Source organism: Saccostrea echinata, unplaced genomic scaffold (genome assembly GCF_033153115.1).
Source record: "Saccostrea echinata isolate AGI-Se365-2 ecotype Australia unplaced genomic scaffold, CSIRO_AGI_Sech_v1 ptg000022l, whole genome shotgun sequence".
NCBI lineage: Eukaryota > Metazoa > Mollusca > Bivalvia > Ostreida > Ostreidae > Saccostrea > Saccostrea echinata.
The window spans coordinates 430,019-450,905 of NW_026889771.1; the positions used below are offsets into that span (position 1 = coordinate 430,019).

The following is a 20,887-nucleotide window of genomic DNA, read 5'->3' on the forward strand; positions in this document are numbered from 1 at the left end:
GGGCCATATTAGGCAATTAAAGTTTTACTTATGAAAAAATCTTCTCTAGAACCAAGTGAAACAGTGAAAAATGTCTAATGACACCTGTGCAATCTGTTTCATAAATTCCAACCCTTATTTAAATTCCCATTTAAATGTTTTCTACCATGGATATACTGTGCAATTTGACAACCTGTCTATTCCAACAAAAAATTGTCTCCCAGTGCATGTCGGATTAGACAGGTTTCCTTATACGCATGTGAGTTAAAGTTAGGTATAGGCATTTCTATGCAAATGAGCTAATAAAAATGCATAAGAGATATATCTATTATTCCAAGAAAGTTTTGATTTATTTTCTTATGCATACCTAGTACCCACGATATGTTATAGCCAGTATACATTATGACGTCATATAATGACATCATTGTTCTTACCTACTGGAGGCAAAAAACGCATCAACAAAACAGCTTTGGCGCAAGGGATTACCCTATTTATTTTTAGTACGTAGAAATTGTGTAATGTTAAGAAGAATATTCTATAGATTAATAAAACTGCATGGTGCACAAATCCTAGGCATTTTCTCATTTGATCGGAATTTGAGGAAACTTATACCGGACTGTGTATTTTTACCCTGATTCAACTTAAAACTTTACAAATAGAAATTATACAACTGAGCTGTTGATATTTGTGCAGCAATACCAGCAATCTTTGGAATATTTTGCTTCAAAATGTACCTTGTTTCAGTTAAATAAAATACAGCATGCCCTTGCACCGAAGCATTTTTGTTGATGTCCATTTATAATTTTGTGTAGTAAAGAACAATGACGTCATAATGTGTACTGGCTATCTCATGTCATGGGTACCAAGTATGTATTAGACCATAAGTTTTAACTTTCTCTGTAAAATAGATATAGTCCATAGGCACTTGAATTAGTTTATTTCAATAGAAATGCCTATACTTAGCCTTAACTCACCTGCGTATAGCACCTTTATATGAATATGGCCGGGGCATATAGAGTTTGTCTTGTCCGTCTTCTGCCCTTCCGTCATTCCGTCGCGCTTTGCATTTAGCTCAGTTCAAAGCTCAGTTTCAAAGAAAAATATTCAAGATATTTCATCAAACTTCATATGCTGATACATTTTGATGAGCGCTATTCAACTACATTAACATTTTTTGACCTTGACCTTTCCTTTGACCTTGACCTCACTCTTCTTAAATTTTTGTTTTGCTCAGTTTTAAAGAAACTATTCAAGAGAGTGTTATTAAACTTCATTTGCTGATACATACTAAAGTAAGCTATTCAACTGCATCAATATTTTTTGACCTTGACCTTTCCTTTGAACTTGACCTCACTTTTCTTAAATTTGTGTATAGCTCTATTTTAAAGAAACCATTCATGATATTTTTATTAAAACTTCAGATGCTAATACATACTGATGTAAGCTTTTCAACCCATCAACATTTTTTGACCTTGACATTTTCTATGACCTTGACCTCACTAGTGTTTAGCTTAGTTTTAAATAAACCATTCAAGATATTTTTATCAAACTTAATATGCTGATATGTATTAGTGAGAGCTATTCAACTACATCAACATTTTTTACCTTGAACTTTTCTGTGACCTTGACCTCACTTGTCTTGATGTTTAGTTTTAAAGAAACCATTGAAGATATTTTTATTTTAGCTTATGCACTTATATATGCATACATTATTTGGTGAAAATTTATCATCTATATCCATTTTTTTTTTAGATTTCAATTTTAAAGAAACTACTCAAGATATTCTCATCAAACTTCATACACTAATTCAAATTTTCATGTGCATTACTAATATACTCTAGGCGGGGCATTCATTTCCTATGGACAAATTTCTTTTTTCTTTCTTTTTTAGTATGAACCATGGGCTTAAGGTTAGGCTGAAATAAGAGATCCAAATGTTACATTGTGTACAGGAAAAAGAAATTCTCTCAAGAACACATTCGGGCTTTGTGAATATTACACTTCTCAGGTGGTTAAATCATCGTATGGACCTAAAAAATAATAACAAAAAAAAAGCAATATTTGTATAATGTTGACCCCCCTCAAAGCCATATGTTACATGTATAATGTAAATATTTATTGGACCATACAAAATGAGCTACAGATAACGTTTACTATGAAATATGTAGTGAAAAAATTAAATGATGTCTTAGCTACTGTAAATACACAACCACCCGTTGCCTTGGTGAGCTTTGTGGCCCATAGGCCTGTCGTTTTATTGAGTTATCAAAGTGACGTTTCATAATGAAGAAATTATATACCAGCATATAACAGAACAGTAATAGAACAAGCAAGTATTTAACCCCCCCCCCCCCTTTCAAATGCTCATAAAATTAGATCTAAATGGAGTTGTTCCCCTTCGACTAACGGACGTCGGAGAGAAAGAGGAGGATAAAGAATACTAAGATGGCACAAATAAAGGTAATGCAATGTTTTAAATGGAAGAAACAGTTATATTAAGGTAAAAACAATCATTAAAAAATCCAATTGTAAAAATATCTAGAGCACCAAGTTTGGTATAGCAGATTTCTTCGTAGTTCGAATTTCCTTCAAGAAGGATCAGTACTGGAGTAATGAGGTTAGGACGACTTCAAGTCTTTTGACTTAACTTTCGGGTTTTCTATTATAATTATCAAGATTTGGTTGTAAAAAATGAAATTTCATACTATTGGTATGGTTCTTTTTTATATAGAATTTTTATAAGAATTTGTAAGAGAATTTACTCAACAGCTGTTTCAACATGTTCAAAAACTATAAACGTGTTAGATGTTTCGTTTGCTTGGTTGGTGTTTCAACTGAATTCGGTCCTCATGCTTTTGACAAAAGTTTCTTTGAAGTCATTACACTCACTAAGACAGTTCTTCATGTAGACAGCTGCATATTCATATACTACAGGTCCAGCACAATCTCTTGATTAAGCTATATAGCTTGAAATAGCTATATAGCTTTATTAAGCTATTCAAAATAGCTTGATAAGCTATTTATATGCAGGTTTTCACAAAAATGTCATTTGTACAAAACAGACAAAAAGTCGCAAGTATTTGATCATTCATATATGTAATATGGGTTATCAAATCAACAACCCAAATCAAAGAGAGTTCTAACATTGCAGCTTTTGAATACTTTTAAGCAAAAGATGAATTTCCATTGTTTGGGTAACTGTACACTACCTTGTGTGCATTAAGGCATGGATAAGTATGATTGCTTCTCATTGTACTGAATTATTACCAATCAATTATCTTGTTGACCATAATTGGCCTCTTTTATAATTTCATTGAAGAAGTAACTGTATCAATTGTTAAATATATAGCCCGAAAACTTTTATGGCCGGTTGCGTACCTCGGATTTAAACCTTCGATCAATGATTCCGGGTTTAAATCCAAGTTTACTCGTTGCACACAGGTAAGGCTTGGCTGAGTACAGCTCAGAATTACGGTAAATTCTGAACCTGGTGTAGGGGTGGTTTAAACCAAGCTTGATATCGTTTCCTTGGATTTTTGGTAGAATATTTTGATATTTTGAACTGTTTTGATGTTGCAGAAATGTTTTATGGTGATGATGATTGTATTGATAGATTTCGCCATATTAAAAAGGCTATTCTGCAAGAATTTTTTTATGGTCATATTGTTTTTTTTTCTTTTCTTTTTTTTTGGCACAACTCTTCAACGTGCCGTTTTAACACTGATGCAGCTAAAGTATAAAGTTACTAGAAATTTTCAAAAGGGAATTTATTGGGGTACACAAATGTACATTAAAAAGAGGTTTGATAGAAACGTTCTCATATATAAAATTTAAATCAAATTACAATTTTCACACTTTCAAAGAAAGCAAACAGATGATGATACACATTCCAATAATTTCTAATAATGCCGAATTCTTTAGATATAAACAGTTTATTTTTCTACTATTGTGCAGGCTATCCGCATGGTCATAGGAACCGGGGGGGGGGGGGGGGGGGGGGCCCGGACCCTATATTTTATATGTTTGTGCCTTCTCAATAATGTCTGATGACGTTTTTTTTATTTTGCTTGACAAGGATACTTGGGTAGCTCCCCCCTTAACTGAAAATGTTTGGTTGTGTCCCACACCCCCTCCCATCTGAAAATGCTTCCTACGAGCCTTATCAGTGAGAACATCACAATAAACTCACATTTATTAATACTTGTACCGAAATGAATGATGTTTCACGATTGCTGGCTATATGAATAAGGCCCAAATAATATCTGTGTTTCATTAGTTGTATGTCAAACTAAACTTTATGAACAACTAAGTACTAATGGCTTGATATCTACAGAAAAGGTATCATTTGATTTTAAATTAAAAAGTCAAATCTATACATTGTTTCTTCATTATTTACCCCTGTCTTACGTTTTGGTATTAAATTAATTAAGTATTAAAAGTAATAAATAAATTACCTATTCCCAAGACCCCCTCTCAGTTTTTCCTTTCTTCAGTCTTTTGCAAAAGTGTATTCTGTTTGCGATTTCTTATTTTCTTGTGGTTTGAATTTTGATGATAGATCCCGTGGTTTGAATTAAATTGTATTGCAATTTTTTTTGTTTGTTTGTTTTTGCATTTTTAATTAACAATTTATCATCAATATATATCAATATATCTCTTTGTTTTTAAATATATCCTTTCTAAATTTCACCAGTTATATTAAAACTTGTTTTAAAGTGCTGTAAAATTAGGAAACTTACTAGCCTTCAACATTTTTATTTGAGAAAGTCAAGATTAGGTAAGCCTTACTCAGTTTTATAGTGTGCAACAGAACTACGTCTCAAGTAAACCTGACTCAACTAGGGTTTAAACCCGGCTTACGTGATCCACGGATCAGCGGCTGAGCTGTACTTATCTGAGCCAAAGGTACGCAACCGGCCATTAGAACTTTGAGTACAAAGTCTCTTAAGGAGACGCAATTTGATGAGTGATTTTTACATGCATTACTTTCATAAGAGTTCAAGGTTGAATATCATCACTGCACCAAGGTGTGACTTTTTGTGCATACTTGGAAAATAACACATTTGAGAAAAAAGTGTGATAAAATAGCTAAATCAAGCTATTCTGAATAGCTTAGTAAAGCTATATAGCTAAATCAAGCTATATAGCTTAATCAAGAGATTGTGCCAGACCTGTACTTAGTGTTATCAATATGCCAGAATATATTATCATCACCCCAACAAATTACAATATATGTTAATTCATTTTGTAAACCAATATTGAAAAACAAAGATACACTAAACAATTATTAAAATACTTAAATGCTTTCTTTGTTTATTTAATGCATGGAGAATGGTTTTAACATTACAGAAAAAAAATTAACCTGCATTAGTGAGTTACGAGGGTTATTCCAAAAGTTTGTGGAGTTTCTAAAATTTTATTGTGATGTGATTAAAGCAAATAATGTTATGCAGTTTATTTACCTTGACCTTGCTGTAGGGAGAGGGCTAAAATAGGGGAGCCTTTGACGTAAGGTCAAGTTAGGTATGTCACGTCACATTCTAGGAGCATCTCACCCTCATGTTCAAATTGACTTAAAAATTCTATGGAGCACTGCATTGTTTTCTCCCTTTCAGCTTTCGAGAAAAGCCTGGGTACCCATCTTGCACCCACTTTCTTCAAATTACAATAATTTCTTAAAATATAGGCTTCGTCCTTCCATATGAAATTCCGATTTCAGTAGCAATGTCTGGCACAGTACATTGGCAGCCCACTTCCATTAATAACACTCTCAATTTGTCTACGAGGAAAAAAAACAACCTTCCAATAGGCAGCCAGACCTTTTATCATCCTCCATGGAAGTTCTGTTTTCCTTGAATTTCTTAAACCAGTTGCTTACTGCACTTTTGTCCTGCCGGTATCATTAGTACATGCATATAAGTCTGAGTGTTCCCGAGATTTTCACAAAACTTATTATTTGACCAAATTTGACGCTGTCTAATGATAAAATCATCAATAGAAAAACTTAGTATATCCAGTAAAGTTGATAAAACTTTCACACAAAGGTTTATAAGAGTTTGAATGTAATGGTTTGGGTCGTGGATATCAGCCTGGGTAGCTCAGTCAGTAGAGCACCTGACTAGTGATGCATGGGTCACGGGTTCGATTCCTGGTCCAGCCATACATTTTCTCCTTTCTTGTTACCTAATTTCATGCCGTTGACCACCCTTGACGTGCACAAGCACGTTACACAAGCAATCATAATTATGAGTACATCATTTTCCTTTCATATATGACACTTAGGTAAGGGCGTTTTTTACTCACACTGACTCAGAGTATTAAGAATTGAATGATAATGTACAAATAGCATTTTCAAACATCCATTTCTATGGCAACTGCCAAAGTGTTAATATCATGAATTTTTAAGATTTTTTTAATAGAAAAATTCAACAAGAGTATTTATTTTCATCTGTAAGGAGATGGGCAAACATAGCATGCAGAAAGCCTATAGCTTCAAATTTATAAAAATCATGTTCAATTTGTGAATTCAGTATATAGACTAAAGTTCTCATCATTGAAATGTATGAAATTATGATAAACAAAACTTTTCTGAGGAAAATTTTGTCGGAAAATTTATTCTTTTATTAAAAAAAAAAATGTGATATTCATGGGGGTTTGAACCCTAGCATTAAAAATCCTGAGTATCATTTTCTTTCAAGACTAGCACGCTAACCACTAGACTTTGCAAGATCTGATGAATAGTGGCATTTAAATCATGTTTGTGATATGACCCTTGACTTAATGGACTTCAAGTATTTCTCGAAAAGATGCGAATGATATGTCATAAAAGTATATTTATAAGGTATAGTGGGTCTTTGCTCCATATTTTAGGAAACCAAAAAATGTATATTTTTATGCAAACTTTGAGGATTAACTTTCAAAAAAATGGAGCAAAGACCCACTCATATCGAAAAATAGTGTTATAGTATGAGAAAAATGACTCTCTTTGCCCTCTTTAGTGTGTGTACAATATTTCATAAGCAAATAATTTCAATCTTTTTGAGATTTTTGCAAATTGTAGAGATTTTACATGAAGTATATTTTAATGTTAGATGAAATATCAAGGAAAATTTTGATATAATTGAGATTTAATTTTTCACCTTTATGTTTGTCACACTATAGGCTTTTCGCTCGTCATGTTCACCCATCTTCTTTCAATCACTTCTATTAGAAAATGAACAAAATAGAAGAAATTCTATGAACTTTTGAATCAACCTTTGCATATGTAATTTTTTTTCTGCAATGACAAAATTCCAAGGTTGTTATTCCCTGCATTAAGAAACAGACGTGATTATTTATATTTATATCTGTATTTGTATAAAGTGGGTGTAATTACGTATTAAATTATTGTATTATTAGTGGTACATTACATTGATGGAAGAGTCTAAAGCACTTGTTAAGAAATCTCCCAACAGATGGCTGTTCTCACTATAGTTTAATTGTTATAATTGTTAATGGATCTAAATAATGTTTGAATTGTCACTGTCAGATAAGTCCTACTGTCTGACTTTGTTATGGCCCAATGTTAATTTGATTCAAATCTCGTGCATTTCTTCATTATTCAGTTAAGTGTTTGAAACCAAGATGTGAAAACGATGAATACAAGCAATGCACTATCGTTGACAATTGACCGAGGAAATGCATGAATTTTTAGTCTTTCATTGAGACAAAATGTCTGTATAAGATGAAACTATTATGCCCTAAAATAAAGCCAGAATGCAAAATTTGGTGTCTGTTTTCAAGAATTTCCAGGGGAGGCCCCCAATACCCATCAGCAAAGGGGAGAAACTCCCTCCTGTACCCACCCATCTTGTCACTTCATGACTCAACCACCAGCCCAAGGCTGCTTGACAACATCTTTATTAAACAGAGTAAGGCATGGGAATTCAAAAACACTATCCCTGCAGCTGTTGTGCATTAAAAGTTAGTGTCTGGCCCTGCTCGTGGACCCCCACCAGAGCCCAGGCCCCCACCTCTTACCTCTGAAAATATACCCCCTTCCCCCAACAGAAATTCCTGGATCTGCCCCTGATACATGTTACTTATGTATTAGTTAAGGACCCTCTCTACACCAGTGCAGAATGTTTTTTGGACATTGAGAAAATTACACTGAATAAAGGTGTAAATATTGAGCTTATCTATTTAATTTTCAATATATGGTGCGTGGCATTTACCCCCAGGAAAAATGTTCAAACACAACACAGTATCAGTGAACAGAAATCACTGTTGTTTATTTCCATGGAGAACATACATGTAAATAATATGTTCAATTAATTTATCTTGGCCTTTTAAAATGTTAAGAATACTTGAATTGATTACAAATTGAGTAATATGCTGTAAATTTCTATCTATTGGAATTTAGATCTAAGGGCAGATCACTCTAACTGCAGAAAAATACCATAGAATCAGAACTCTTTAGTGTGCAGTGTAGAGAGGGTTCTTAAATCTCTTGTATAATTGTAATGAAACAAGGGTATATATAGTAGATATACTGGTGGTTATATTATACAATTATTTAGTGTATGCCAAAAACTTTTATGAGAACTATTCCAGTCAGGCTAGTAATGGGAAAATTTTACTAGGCCGAATCACTCATTACTTGCCCCCTTAAAAGTGAAAAATAAAATGACAGTTTTGTTTCAATCAACATGGCTTATTAATTAATTTCAAAAATTAACTTTTTATTAACCCTCGGTTCTGTCATTTTATTGTCAGACAGTTATTTGATCCTGTAATTACACTGTTTTGTTTTACAAATGGATGCAGTCTGAAGCATCACAATAAGTTGGTAAATAACCAAGTTATTGTCCACCGCCCTCAAATCTCCAAGAACCTTTTTATTAAATAAATATGAATTTTACATCATTTTTTGCAATATAGTTATTGTCCCCATCAAAAATAAACACTCATAATTTGTTTTGAAGCAACATATCATATTCATTCAACACTAAACGGTTTAACAACTGTTTAACAAGTTGAAAATAATATTATAAAACAATAAATACCCCCAGTACTCTACCATTTACCCCCTAAAAAAAGGAGCATAGACTCAACGATATTGGCGTCTACACATACTTTAAAATGCATTTGATTGGTTGATACTAAAATTGTAAGCAAATCTATGCTTGGTCAAGAGGAAAAACCAAATAAACTTCCCAGAACTTCATTTTGAGGTGAACTCACTCAGAGGTACACTTTAGAAAAGAGAGTCTGGACCAATCAGAGAGCAACAAAATTCCTGATCATTTAAATCAAATAAATATAATTATACTGAAAGTAAATTTAAGAACTCTCTAGTAGGCCCTTTACAGTTTTGGACTAGAGATTTTGAATTCCATAGTATTTCTATGCAGTTATAGTGATCTGCCTTTAGATCAGAAATAAAATACAGTCAGACCTCGTTATTTTGAACTCAATGGGACCAAGAAAATACTTCGAGATATCTGAGGATTCGAGATACCCAGGGTAAATACTTAAGGAATAAGCATTTGGGACTGTCAAATCACTTCGACATATCCATGGTATTTGAGATATCAGTGTTCGAGATATCAAAATTCAACTGTAGATATTACTCAATTTGTAAGCAATTCTAGCATTCTTAACATTTCATTAGGCCCATATAAATTTACGGAACACTTGATTAGCTTGTATTTTTCCTGTATTATAATAATACTTCATTGTCTAGAAACGTTTTTCCCAGTGGAAAATGGCTCAGGTACCCCATGTGGAAAATGAAATAGATAGAATCAATATTTACACCTTTGTGCGATATAATTCACTTAATGCTCAAAAAACATATTTCATTAGTGTTACATTGTGTAGAAGGTCCCTTTGGCTTTATATATTAAATAGATTGTTTCAACTTGTTTTCAAATCATATGTTAAGCATTTATAATATAAATATTTATGTGTAAGTACTGCTCTTGAATAATAAAAAGTACTGTATTTGGAAAATAAATCGCAATACAATATTTTCAATAATCATTTACAGTATACTGGAAAAAAGTATGACTGTTGCTCCTAGTCTTAATTTTGAAATTTTCAATATAAACCATACGTTTTTCCCTTTAATGAAAAAAAGGTAAACATGGGAAAAGGAAAAACTTCCAAGACATCATACTGAAAAATGATGATTTAAATATTTTTTTGCTACAGAAAGAGACATTTGCCTCCATGAATACCAAATTACAAACTTCTTGTTGACAAGTTATGATTTAAAGGGCAAATTCAAATGTCATGATAAAATGTCAGCAAATGTCACAAAATTTCTTCTAACATGTTATGCAGGATATGAAATCTGAGAAATGCATGATATTTTGTATTTTATTTTTCATCCTCTTTTCTACAAATCCTTGAGGTGATGCATGTATAGTTACATAAGATTATATCACTTGTTATTATGACCAGACGCAGATGGATTATGTGTCAAATTTTTTGTAATTATCACATTTAACAGATACACAGGAAATACGAGAACTGTTAAATAGGCGATGATTGTGTTTTCTATTGATTTTGATGACAGTTCTACATCGGTCTACATCATTATCCTTTCTCCGCTTTTCTTTCCACTCTATTCATTGCCACAGCTTACTGTCCAGATTATTACGGCTAATTCCAGAGGTAAATGATGTTTCTGTTGGCAGATTTAAAGGACTGTGAAACAAACCAATGCTGAGGCAGAGGTTTTTTGTATTAAATACTCCTGCTTGATTTAACAATCACAAACAAACCTCTTTCAAATATTGTTTGTTGGGTGTAAATGACTATAAGTCTGCAAAGTTTGAGGACCAGATTTGGACCTGCTTAGTGTTTGGGAATTAGCCATGGTCAGTAGTTTTCTATTGTTCAAGCTCCAGTACATGTATAGTTCAAGTGTTACATACATTTCACAGCTGTCCAGGTAAAGTATTATATATCATGAAATGGAATTGAATTCTTTGTTATGTTGTGTTTATATGTTTATGTTTTTTTTTTTTTGTCAGATGTTCTCACAATTATGATAATTTCATTTTAAAGACCATCATGGAAATTGCTGTAATTTGTGTGTGGTTCATTAAAAAATTTTATACTTGAATATGTTTTTTGAAATTTCATCAATACAAAAAAATAATGAGGTAATTTAAAATATTAAAAATCTGTCTAGTTTTTGGTTACTAATATTTTGCTCAATTGATACCTAATCAGAAAGATTTTAAAAGAAAATTTTCAGATCAGTTTTTCTTTTGCATTTCAGATTAGACCAGTATTGAAGCAACTACCAAACTAGGTATGCGATATTAACAGAGAGCATATATTTCTCCTGGAGATACCATGGGAACTCCTTCAAAGGAGAAATGTTATTTAAAAAGTTTGCAGTACGCTCCTGAACTCTTGAAACAGTTAAACAACCTCCGCCAAGAGCAGGTTTTTACTGATGCCACCTTGTGTGTTCAACATGAAGAGATTTACTGCCACCGCATTATTCTGGCAGCCAGCAGTCCATATTTTCGTGCCATGTTTTCACACAACTTACGAGAGGGGCGTGACTACAGAGTCTCATTTCAGGAGGTGTCACCGTGGACTATGAAACGTTTAATTGAATATGTCTATACGGGAAACCTGGAAATAACAACAGAGAATGCTCAGGAGCTGTTGTCTGCGGGAAGCTTGTTTGAATTTCCTGCCATTGTGTCAGCATGCTGTGATTTTCTCAAGCAACAACTGCATGTCAGTAATTGTTTAGGGATAGAAGAATTTGCCATGATCCATTCATGTAAGAAATTGCAGGATGATGCTCACAAGTATGCTTTAGAAAATTTCAGTAGTGTTGTGGAGAGTGATGAATTCCTTCACTTGAGTTTAAATCGTCTGAAAGAATACATTGCGAGTGATTGGATCGAAGTACAGGTGGAGGATACTGTATACGAGGCTGTTATGAGGTGGGTGAATTATGACATTGATGAAAGACGCCGCGATTTATGTGAACTTTTGGAGGAGGTCAGACTTCCTGTCATAGATTTAAACAAATTGACAATAATTGAGCACAATCCTCTTATAAGGAGCATGCCCAATTGTCTTAAGCTTGTGATGGAGGCCAAGGAACAGCATGAGTCCATACATGACCAACATGGCCGAAGAAGACGCAGTATGCAGAACTCCCAGGTCCATCCCCGTCCATCCACTGTTGCCACGGAGAAACTGGTGGTAATCGGAGGTCAAGGAACAAAGTCAATGGAGATGTATGACCCCCAGAAGGATAAATGGTTTGATCTTCCATCTTTTCCAAAGTCAGTGACATCCTTTAGTGTTTGTGCTGTATCAAATTCAATCGTAGTGACAGGAGGAATACTTGAGAACCGTATCATTTCTGAAGTTTGGAAATTTGACAGTGTAAAACGAGTATGGTTGGAAATGCCCCCTCTTCTTAAACCTCGAGCTCAACATTCATCAGGGGTTCTGCAAGAAAAACTTTTTGTTCTAGGTGGCATTACGTATGAAACAACCTCATCTTGCAAAGATTTAGATACAATAGAGAGTTACGATTCCAGAATTAAAGCATGGACAGTAGTGGGACATTCTCTTTTTCCTAGGAGTATTTCAAGGATTGTCTCTCACAACGATGCCCTGGTAGAGGTTGGGGGGCTTCAAGCTGGAGTGAAAGTGAAAACCATAGACAGCTATATGCTGAGTGAAAATGGTAAGATGAAGTCCACAGGGGAGCAGTTCATCTTACCAGACGCCATACAGTTTGCTCAAATAGTTGTGATTAATGGGATATTTTATATCATCTGGGAAGATTCTAAGAAAATGATAGCTTTGAATCCTCAGAAGCGGACATTCCAGACACTAGCAGACTTGCATTATTCTCACAAATATAGTGGGGCCACTGTTCTAGGGGACAGAATTTATCTGACAGGAGGATTGGTCGATTCACGGCCCAGCAATATTGTGGAGTGCTATGACCCCAACACCAATACCTGGACCATTGAAAAAACCATGAAAGAATGCCGTGCCTTTCATGGTTGTGCCACAATTCAGCTGTGATCTTGACTCTTAGTTGTGATTGAAAAAAAAACAATATCCTTAGTCTCATAAAATTGCATATCTTGTTAACTGCATACCTCTAATGATAAATTTTTGGCACAATATTTGAATGCACCATACTTTTATTTGTTTATTTCTAATATTCCAAGTTTTTTGACTTGAAAAAGTGTGTTATTTCACATGAAGGTATTGAAATGAAGCTCTGGTGCCATGAATATTCTCAATATTTGCCATATTGCATATTTTTCTTTTTGGTTAGGCCTTAGTTTCAATTATACATTCTTTAATTCTCAAACAAAATATTCATGAATAAAGTGAGAATTATGCATCAAAGAGCTTGTTAATCTATTTTTCAGCAAAAATAGATAAGATGTATACATACAGTGTACACCATGCCCTGCCTCTTTTCCCCCCAATTTGTTTCCAGGCCATAATTGTCTGTAGAATACTGAAATACTGTCAGACTTTGTTATCTTAACTTGATGGGACCAAGAGACAAGAGGTCCATGGACAACAATGCTCACCTGAGTAACAATGACCCTTCTTGTTCTTCATCCCTTTATATTCCTATGTAAAACTTTGATCGCCCATAGTAGCCCCACCCCTACCCCCAGTGGTTTTGATTTGAACAAACTTGAATCTACACTGAGGATGCTTCCATATAAATATGACTGATCATGCTAACCATGGGGAATAAAATTTAAAAAAATACTTCACTTTTAAGTGTGAATTCATTAGGTGTTCACTATAACTGTGTTTTCCTGTTTATACAAGACATATAGCAATGACTTGATTTGGGTAGCTGCTTTCTGTTAAAGGCACTGAATAGAATACACAGCCAAATGTAATTTGTTTACAGTTGTTTACAGTATTGTCACAGTTAAAGGTTTAGCCATCAGTTAAAGGATCTAATCTACTTTTTCCCCGGTAGAGAAGTAGTCTTATGTTTAAACTGTGTTTATAGGGCCAGGTGGGGCTACCATATGAGACCAGAATTTAGGAAGTACAGCTGGTAAAAGTAAAAAGATGGAAAACCTATATCATTTACTTAGTACTGAACATTCTCGTAGATGTGGTAGTCAGACGGGTTTGATCGCCGGTTGCCAGATGGCTCAGTTGGTAAAGCACTGACTGGAAATTCAGGGGTCCAGGTTTGAATCCCTGTCTGGTCCATCGCATTTTTCTCCTTTCCTTTACATTTATTAATGGTACCATGCCATGCCCTGGAAGTGTCAGGTGAAAGACCTGCCAGGGAAGAGCCTGGGTAGGTGACTTCAGGGGACAAAGACCTTAAAGGAGGGAGGAATGTGGTGGTCAGGTGGGTTCAATTGCTGGTGTTCAGATAGCTCAGTTGGTAGAGCACCTGCATGATTAGAGATTCAGGGGGCCGGGTTGGAGTCATGGTCTGATCCGTTGCATTTTTCTCCTTTCCTGTTACATTGGGTGCTGTTGACCACCCCTGGACTTGCAGGTGAAAGTCCTGTCAGGGGCAAATAAGAACTTGGGCTTTGTCTTTGAGGGCAAAGACAAATTATGGATGGAGAAATGTAATGGTTTGGGCTATTGGCTTGGATAGCTCAGTTGGTAGACTAGAGATTCAGGAAGCCCAGTTTTGAATCCTGGTCTGGTTCGTCACATATTTCTCATTTCCCGTTACATAGATATACAAAATGATAAAAAAAAAATGGCACTTTTTAGTGTAAAATCACATGAAAAAGAAATTTTGTATTGCAACATGCTTCTTTCTTTTTAATGACAGATGGAATCATTCATGTGCATGAGTGTAGGATAGATAAATTCCACCTTTTGGGATCATTTTTGCTATCTAGAATGAAGCTTACCTTTAATCCAACAGCATTTGTTATGTAAAGCCAAAAACATTTTTAATAATTACAACTTAGTCCTTAACTGAATCCAGAATTGGAAAGATACCACATTATTTACTTTACACTGAAATTGTTAACTTAAGAAATAATACATGCAGAAACGATTTTCCTCACTTTCATATGAATGCCGTGTTGTAAAATACCATCCTTGAAATTTTTTCCCCAGGTACTATGTTTGGGCCACAGTATTGCTGAACAGAATTTGGTCAATATCGTAGTATTCAGACATCCTCAAAAATATGAAGACTGCAATTTGTAAAGTTCACATGAAGCTTATATATACTGTATACAGGGTTATTTTCGCCCTTTCACACTTGCAAACAATTCTGCCCCGTTTAAATTTTGCCTGTTCACAGTTTTGTTTAAGGAATTATACTTTTTTTCATTGAATTCGCCCCATCTTAAATTCGCCCACTTGTGTCTAGGGCAAAAGGGGCGAAAATAAATGTGGGCGAAAATTTCCCTGTATACAGTACTTTACATTAAATTGTCAAAGTCACGGACTTTAATGTGGAAGATAATAAGAAATTTCATTTATCTACATATTTCATCATTTACCAAGGAGTGTTGACTCACATGAGAGATGTGGCCAATGGACCTCTTTTTATTTAAATGCCGAGTTTCAATACAGACAGAGGATGAATCAAATAACTTACATCAAGAGCCCTTTTTCTTTGACAAATTCTAGTAAATCTACAATGCTCTGAATAGTTTTCAAACAAGAGTGAATAAAAATGACACCTACAGTTCTCAATAGTTCAGATACTTAATTATTATGAGGTTCAATACCATATTATTGTTGATTTTTTTACTCATAGCAGTCAATGATCAAAGGAAAACAAGTACAAAATATTTTTATGTCAATTTAATTAGCTGGACGGAACATTCATTTTAAATATAACATGGTTGATTATGATCACTCTAGTGGTGGAACATCTGGGTCATCCACGAAACCCTCACTATTAGCACGTTCCTCCGCTTTCTGTCGAGATTTATGACCGAGTGGTGGAACAACTTTGTCCATTTTTTCCTTCACTATGTTAGCAATGTCCACTGTCTTACGAGCTGATTTGTCCACTTCCAATTTCTCATGAGTGTTCCTAAGAAAGATATACCTCATTTACAGATTTGTATTGCTAGTTTGTTATATGTGCTCACTCTTTATAGGTATTATACTACAAAAAATAAATTGGAGTTTTAGTTCTATAGTGATTATAATAATACATACTCCAGATTAAAAGAATAAAGCCAAGTTTGAAGTAGGAATGAATTTCTTTCATACTTTCAAGAAATTCATGATCTGAATATCACATAGTTCATGCTACTATTACTTACAAGGTTTGATATTAACTATGGAAATATATGGGGTTTAACAATCTTGTAGCAAGGAGGCAAAACCAAGCTGTCTATGAAATAGCTCAAACCGATATATTTCCTTAGACAGTCAGTAATATTTCTTTTCTCGAGGACCATAATGTGAGAAATATATACATTGTTATAAATGATTTCTAGTATAGAGATGGGTAGGTGTTAGCCAAATAACCAGATATCAATTCTCATATGCTGGACACAGAAATATAGCCTGCAGTCAAGTGTCCCATTTAAGCAATGAAAGTGCATTACTGCAGTCCAAAAGAAAATAAATTATGATTGTTGCTTCTAGTGTTGTACACATATAACAAAATCTATCATGCTCACGCCTGCCTGCACACAGTTACAAACATACATACTCCAGACATACAATAATCAACAGAACTCACCTGAGCCTCTGGCTCAATACTTAATACAAAAGGTGACTTAATACAAAAGACAAAGAGACATCAAAAGAAAATTTAACACAGGAAAAAACTTGAATTCAGGTGAGCTAATCATTTTTTTTTTTAATTCTCACCTGCTCCCCTTTTGTTTGTTCTCCTTATTCTCATCCCTTACTTCGGTTTTAGTCGGTTTTATTGGTTTTACAACTGGCTTTACCTGAAAATTTATAAATTCCATTATAGTTAAACAAAGGACTATATCCATTACCCACATTACTGTATACAGGGTTATTTTTGCCCCGTGTTATTTTCACCCTTTTAAACCAACGAACTATTGTGCCCCATTTTAAATTCGCCAAGTCACAGTTCTGTTTAAGAAATCACATTGTCTTCTTGAATTTGTCCTGTCTTAAATTCACCCACTTGTGACTAGGGAGAAAGTGGCGAAAATAAAACGGAGGCAAATATTTCCCTGTATACAGTATATTGTATCTACAGCAGGTATTTGACTCTGACACAAAAATCTTAAATTACAAGATATCTGTATAGAACACTAACTTAAGGCATGCATATAGATATAGCATACTTTCTCTGTGGTATATTTCTAATACACATGTAAATGATTCCTCTATAGTTTGAAAAATCACATTTAACAGTTTAAAACTATTTAAAATTATTTTATAAGCATTAGAATGACATTTTACCTTTGGCATAGTGACCAAGAGATGGCCAGTAATTTGGGACCTTTTTGCTGTACTGGAGTCTGCATTCACTTCCTCTGGTAGGCAGAGTTGGAACAGCTGAACAATATACAAAAATTCATCAAGTCAAGACATGGATTTCTTAACTTCAAATATAGCGGTACATGTACACAAAATCTCACTGAGCAATTTATAAGATACTGAATTCTTAAAGGAGGCAGACTTTAATTGGCTTTTTGTGTAAAAAAAAAAGTTTCAGGAAAATCTGCTGTCTGGGTATTTTATAAGGACATTCTCAAAATATTGGTACATATACTATATTAAGATTATACAGCCAAAAGAAATTGCAATTTTTCACACTTCAAATCAACAATGCTGTTTATACAAAATAAAAAAACAAACAACTATGGATTCTTACCTTTCCTTTAAGGGTGACTCTGACATAATTTGGCTGAACATCACAATCTATCAGAGAAGTGTCCATATGTCTGAAAGAACATCAAGAAATTTCTAAATCAGCTGGCATTCTTATTTAATTGCATATGTATCTGACAAAATAAAGATTCATGATAACAATTTTAACAAAATGCACACAGTAAATAAAAACCATTACATAGAACTACTTTGTAACTATCAACATTTCCAGTTAAAATGATAACATTTTTCTTAAAGTTTTTTCCCTTTGCACCTATGACATTTTTATGTTAAAATCAGCATTATGGATACGTGTACGACAGTGAGACACTACAATGAAGCCTTCATATTTTTGTTGGTTACTTTTCACAACCAGTCAGTTTGACATATAGCTGGTTTTGTTTGGTAACCTTGGTAATCTACATGCCAGGAAAACCAGAATTGGCACACTTAAACCAGACTGGATGATAGACATGATCAAATACATGTATGTAGTATACAGAATGTGCACAAAAACTTAAATTTTGCAAAATTATGCAAGACTGTCTGCTTGCTGAAATTTCATTCTCACACATAATTATTAAATATTACATACAACAATTAACAATACTTCATGGAAATTTTATCTCGCTTATAAATTCCAGATGACTATCTTGTGAAAATAAAGTATATCACAAAAATTAGGTGACATACATTACCTATCAAATAAAATAAACTTTTTTATTATTTGAGAATGGGCACTATATTACCTCAGTTTTATTTATAAAACATTGCACATTAATATTGAACATTTTCAGTCAAAATTTCATTTCACCGTTATTAAGCATTTAAAAAATATCATACTCCTCCCCCCCCACCCCAAAAAAAGAAATATAAAAAAAATGCAAAGATTAAAAAGTATACATATATATAAGTATCATTTCAAAACTGGTAGACTTACTTAAAGCACGCTACGTCCAGTAAAATGTTGTTCTCACTTTCATCCTCGGTAAGGGTGAAGTCAATTCTAACAATAAAAAATATAGATAATACATGTACTTACATTTGGTATCCACTAAAGTTACATAGAAAAAAATCTTACATTCATATTAGGAAAAAAAAGCAGAAATAGGAATGAATAATATTCTTTCATACATGGTACTTTCCTTATTAATTCTGTAGAAGCTTATATGTACTCACTTGGCCTCGTTCACATTGAGTGGTCTCCCATCCTCTGCAAAGAGACGTCTTGGTTGTTTGGGTGGGGCTTTACTATTGTAGAGGAAATTTTGTTTTTTACTTTTTTAAAAATGTAATTGTATATTGTGAATTTCTTGTAAATGGCTGACAATCCAGCACAATATGACAATTTTTAGCTATTTGAAAATTCTACTGTAAATAAAAAAAAAAAAAAAACCAGTTGAACTTCTTTATCTGAATGAGAAATCAATGTGTATTATGAAATAAAGAGAGTTTGCTATAAGGACAGAATTTTTTTTAGTTCATAATTTTACATATGAAGATGAGATTATTTTGGAGTGCATACTCTTTTTGCTCCTCTTTTTGTTTGAGTTTCTTCATGTGTTCATGGACAGCCACTCGTGACTCAGGTGTGAAGGGAACTTCTTCCTCCCAAAATCTAGAAAAAAAAATTTAAAAGGATCAAAATAAATGTACATAGATGATATAGGTCTGAACATCCCCTCAGTTAATCAGGTTTTATCTTTATAGTAAGCATATATGTACATATTAAATAATGTCCATCTGAAATTTATCATTATAATATGCTAAGAGTGCAATCTACATGTACATGTAGATATAAATAGAATTATATTCACTAATAGTCTCACAACAATAACTAAACGTGACCCACTTTTTGTCCTTTTCTGCTAATGTTTCCTCATCCTCCTCCTCACTTTCATCAGGTGACCCAGATTTAGTGTCACCCCCTTCATTCTGTGATGTTCTTTGATCACCACTGAAATCACAACAACAAAAAATTTAACAAAATGTTGAACGAATAGACGTCACAAAAAATTGAAACTTTTGTGCATTTTAATTTGATTAAATCATCACTCATAATAAATACAGAAAATTAGATGTCTCCAAGTTAAGATATCATTCATAATAATCATGCTACAAGATCAGTCAACCCTTTGAACAGAAGGGAAGTGTTTAGTGTACCCAAAGACACTAAACATAACTGATAAATAATATTATTAAACACTGCACTTTAAATCATTTATTCAATTTTTTTTCCTTTGTGATCCACATGTTAGGATAAATCCATAAATCCATAAATTCAATAGCATTATTAGAACCAGAAGTCTCTGATGAGACTGTAGCTCTACTGGTTAATTTGTATCTTTAACAAAGGAAGCAAAAAGTAGCACTTGCACTTGAAACTATGCAACAGCAATAAATAGAATAATGATCCTTGGTTTGGTCTCTTTGTGGCAAGATTTATTGCAATCAGATTAAAACTGTTGGAGGAGTAGCTTTCTGGAAGTATTTCACAAAAATTTCTATTTTTAGTTACCATGACATGACCATTCATCAAAATCAAAAACTGATATAAAATTATGTACTCTTTGTGGCAAGATTTATTGAAATTAGATCAAAACTGTAGAAGAAGTAGCTTTTTAAAAGAATTTCATTTAAATTTGTATTTTTAGTAACCATGGCAACATTGCTAAAAAAAAAATCAAAAACCCATGCACAGAATTATGTATCTAAGTGTAGTCTACTTGTGTTCCAAGTTATAATGAAATCAGACCAAAACTAGGAGGAGTAGCGTTTTGAAAAATTGTTTACAGACAGACAAACAGACAGACAGCTGGACAAACAGACAGACACCTTACTTTGCATAAGCTCTTCTGGTCTCTGACCATTAGAGCTAAAAACACAGAAGCCAATAACTACTGAAATGGACATTTGATTGTTCTGCTGTGGTTTGTATATATACATATGGCTTTTTACATACAACTGAAAACAAGAGGCTCAGGGGCCACATCGCTCACCTGAGCAGTGTGACTAGGAAAAAAGAAAAATCAGTTTAGTGTTGAAAAGCTTAAATGCATAAGTGGTCCCAACCTACCCCTAAAAGGGA

General features: G+C 33.7%; 2 protein-coding genes across 2 annotated transcripts in view; one reads left to right on the forward strand and one right to left on the reverse strand.

Moving 5' to 3' along the window:
- Positions 1 to 2,357: 2,357 nt before the first annotated feature.
- LOC133190157 (kelch-like protein 21) lies at positions 2,358 to 13,374 on the forward strand. Its single transcript, XM_061325635.1, has 2 exons — positions 2,358 to 2,439; positions 11,252 to 13,374. The coding sequence occupies exon 2, from the start codon at positions 11,329 to 11,331 to the stop codon at positions 13,039 to 13,041; it is 1,713 nt and encodes a 570-aa protein (XP_061181619.1). The 5' UTR covers positions 2,358 to 2,439; positions 11,252 to 11,328; the 3' UTR covers positions 13,042 to 13,374.
- A 2,381-nt stretch (positions 13,375 to 15,755) lies between these two features.
- Positions 15,756 to 20,887, reverse strand: part of LOC133190608 (uncharacterized) — a 33,163-nt gene continuing 28,031 nt past the window's right edge. Inside the window, exons 19-26 of the mRNA XM_061326297.1 lie at positions 19,652 to 19,756; positions 19,325 to 19,417; positions 18,979 to 19,050; positions 18,740 to 18,805; positions 17,804 to 17,873; positions 17,389 to 17,484; positions 16,819 to 16,901; positions 15,756 to 16,027 (exon numbers count right to left, since the gene is read on the reverse strand). Of these exons, the coding sequence (XP_061182281.1) occupies positions 15,844 to 16,027; positions 16,819 to 16,901; positions 17,389 to 17,484; positions 17,804 to 17,873; positions 18,740 to 18,805; positions 18,979 to 19,050; positions 19,325 to 19,417; positions 19,652 to 19,756 (769 nt within the window). The 3' untranslated portion in view covers positions 15,756 to 15,843. The remainder of the gene's footprint in view (positions 16,028 to 16,818; positions 16,902 to 17,388; positions 17,485 to 17,803; positions 17,874 to 18,739; positions 18,806 to 18,978; positions 19,051 to 19,324; positions 19,418 to 19,651; positions 19,757 to 20,887) is intronic.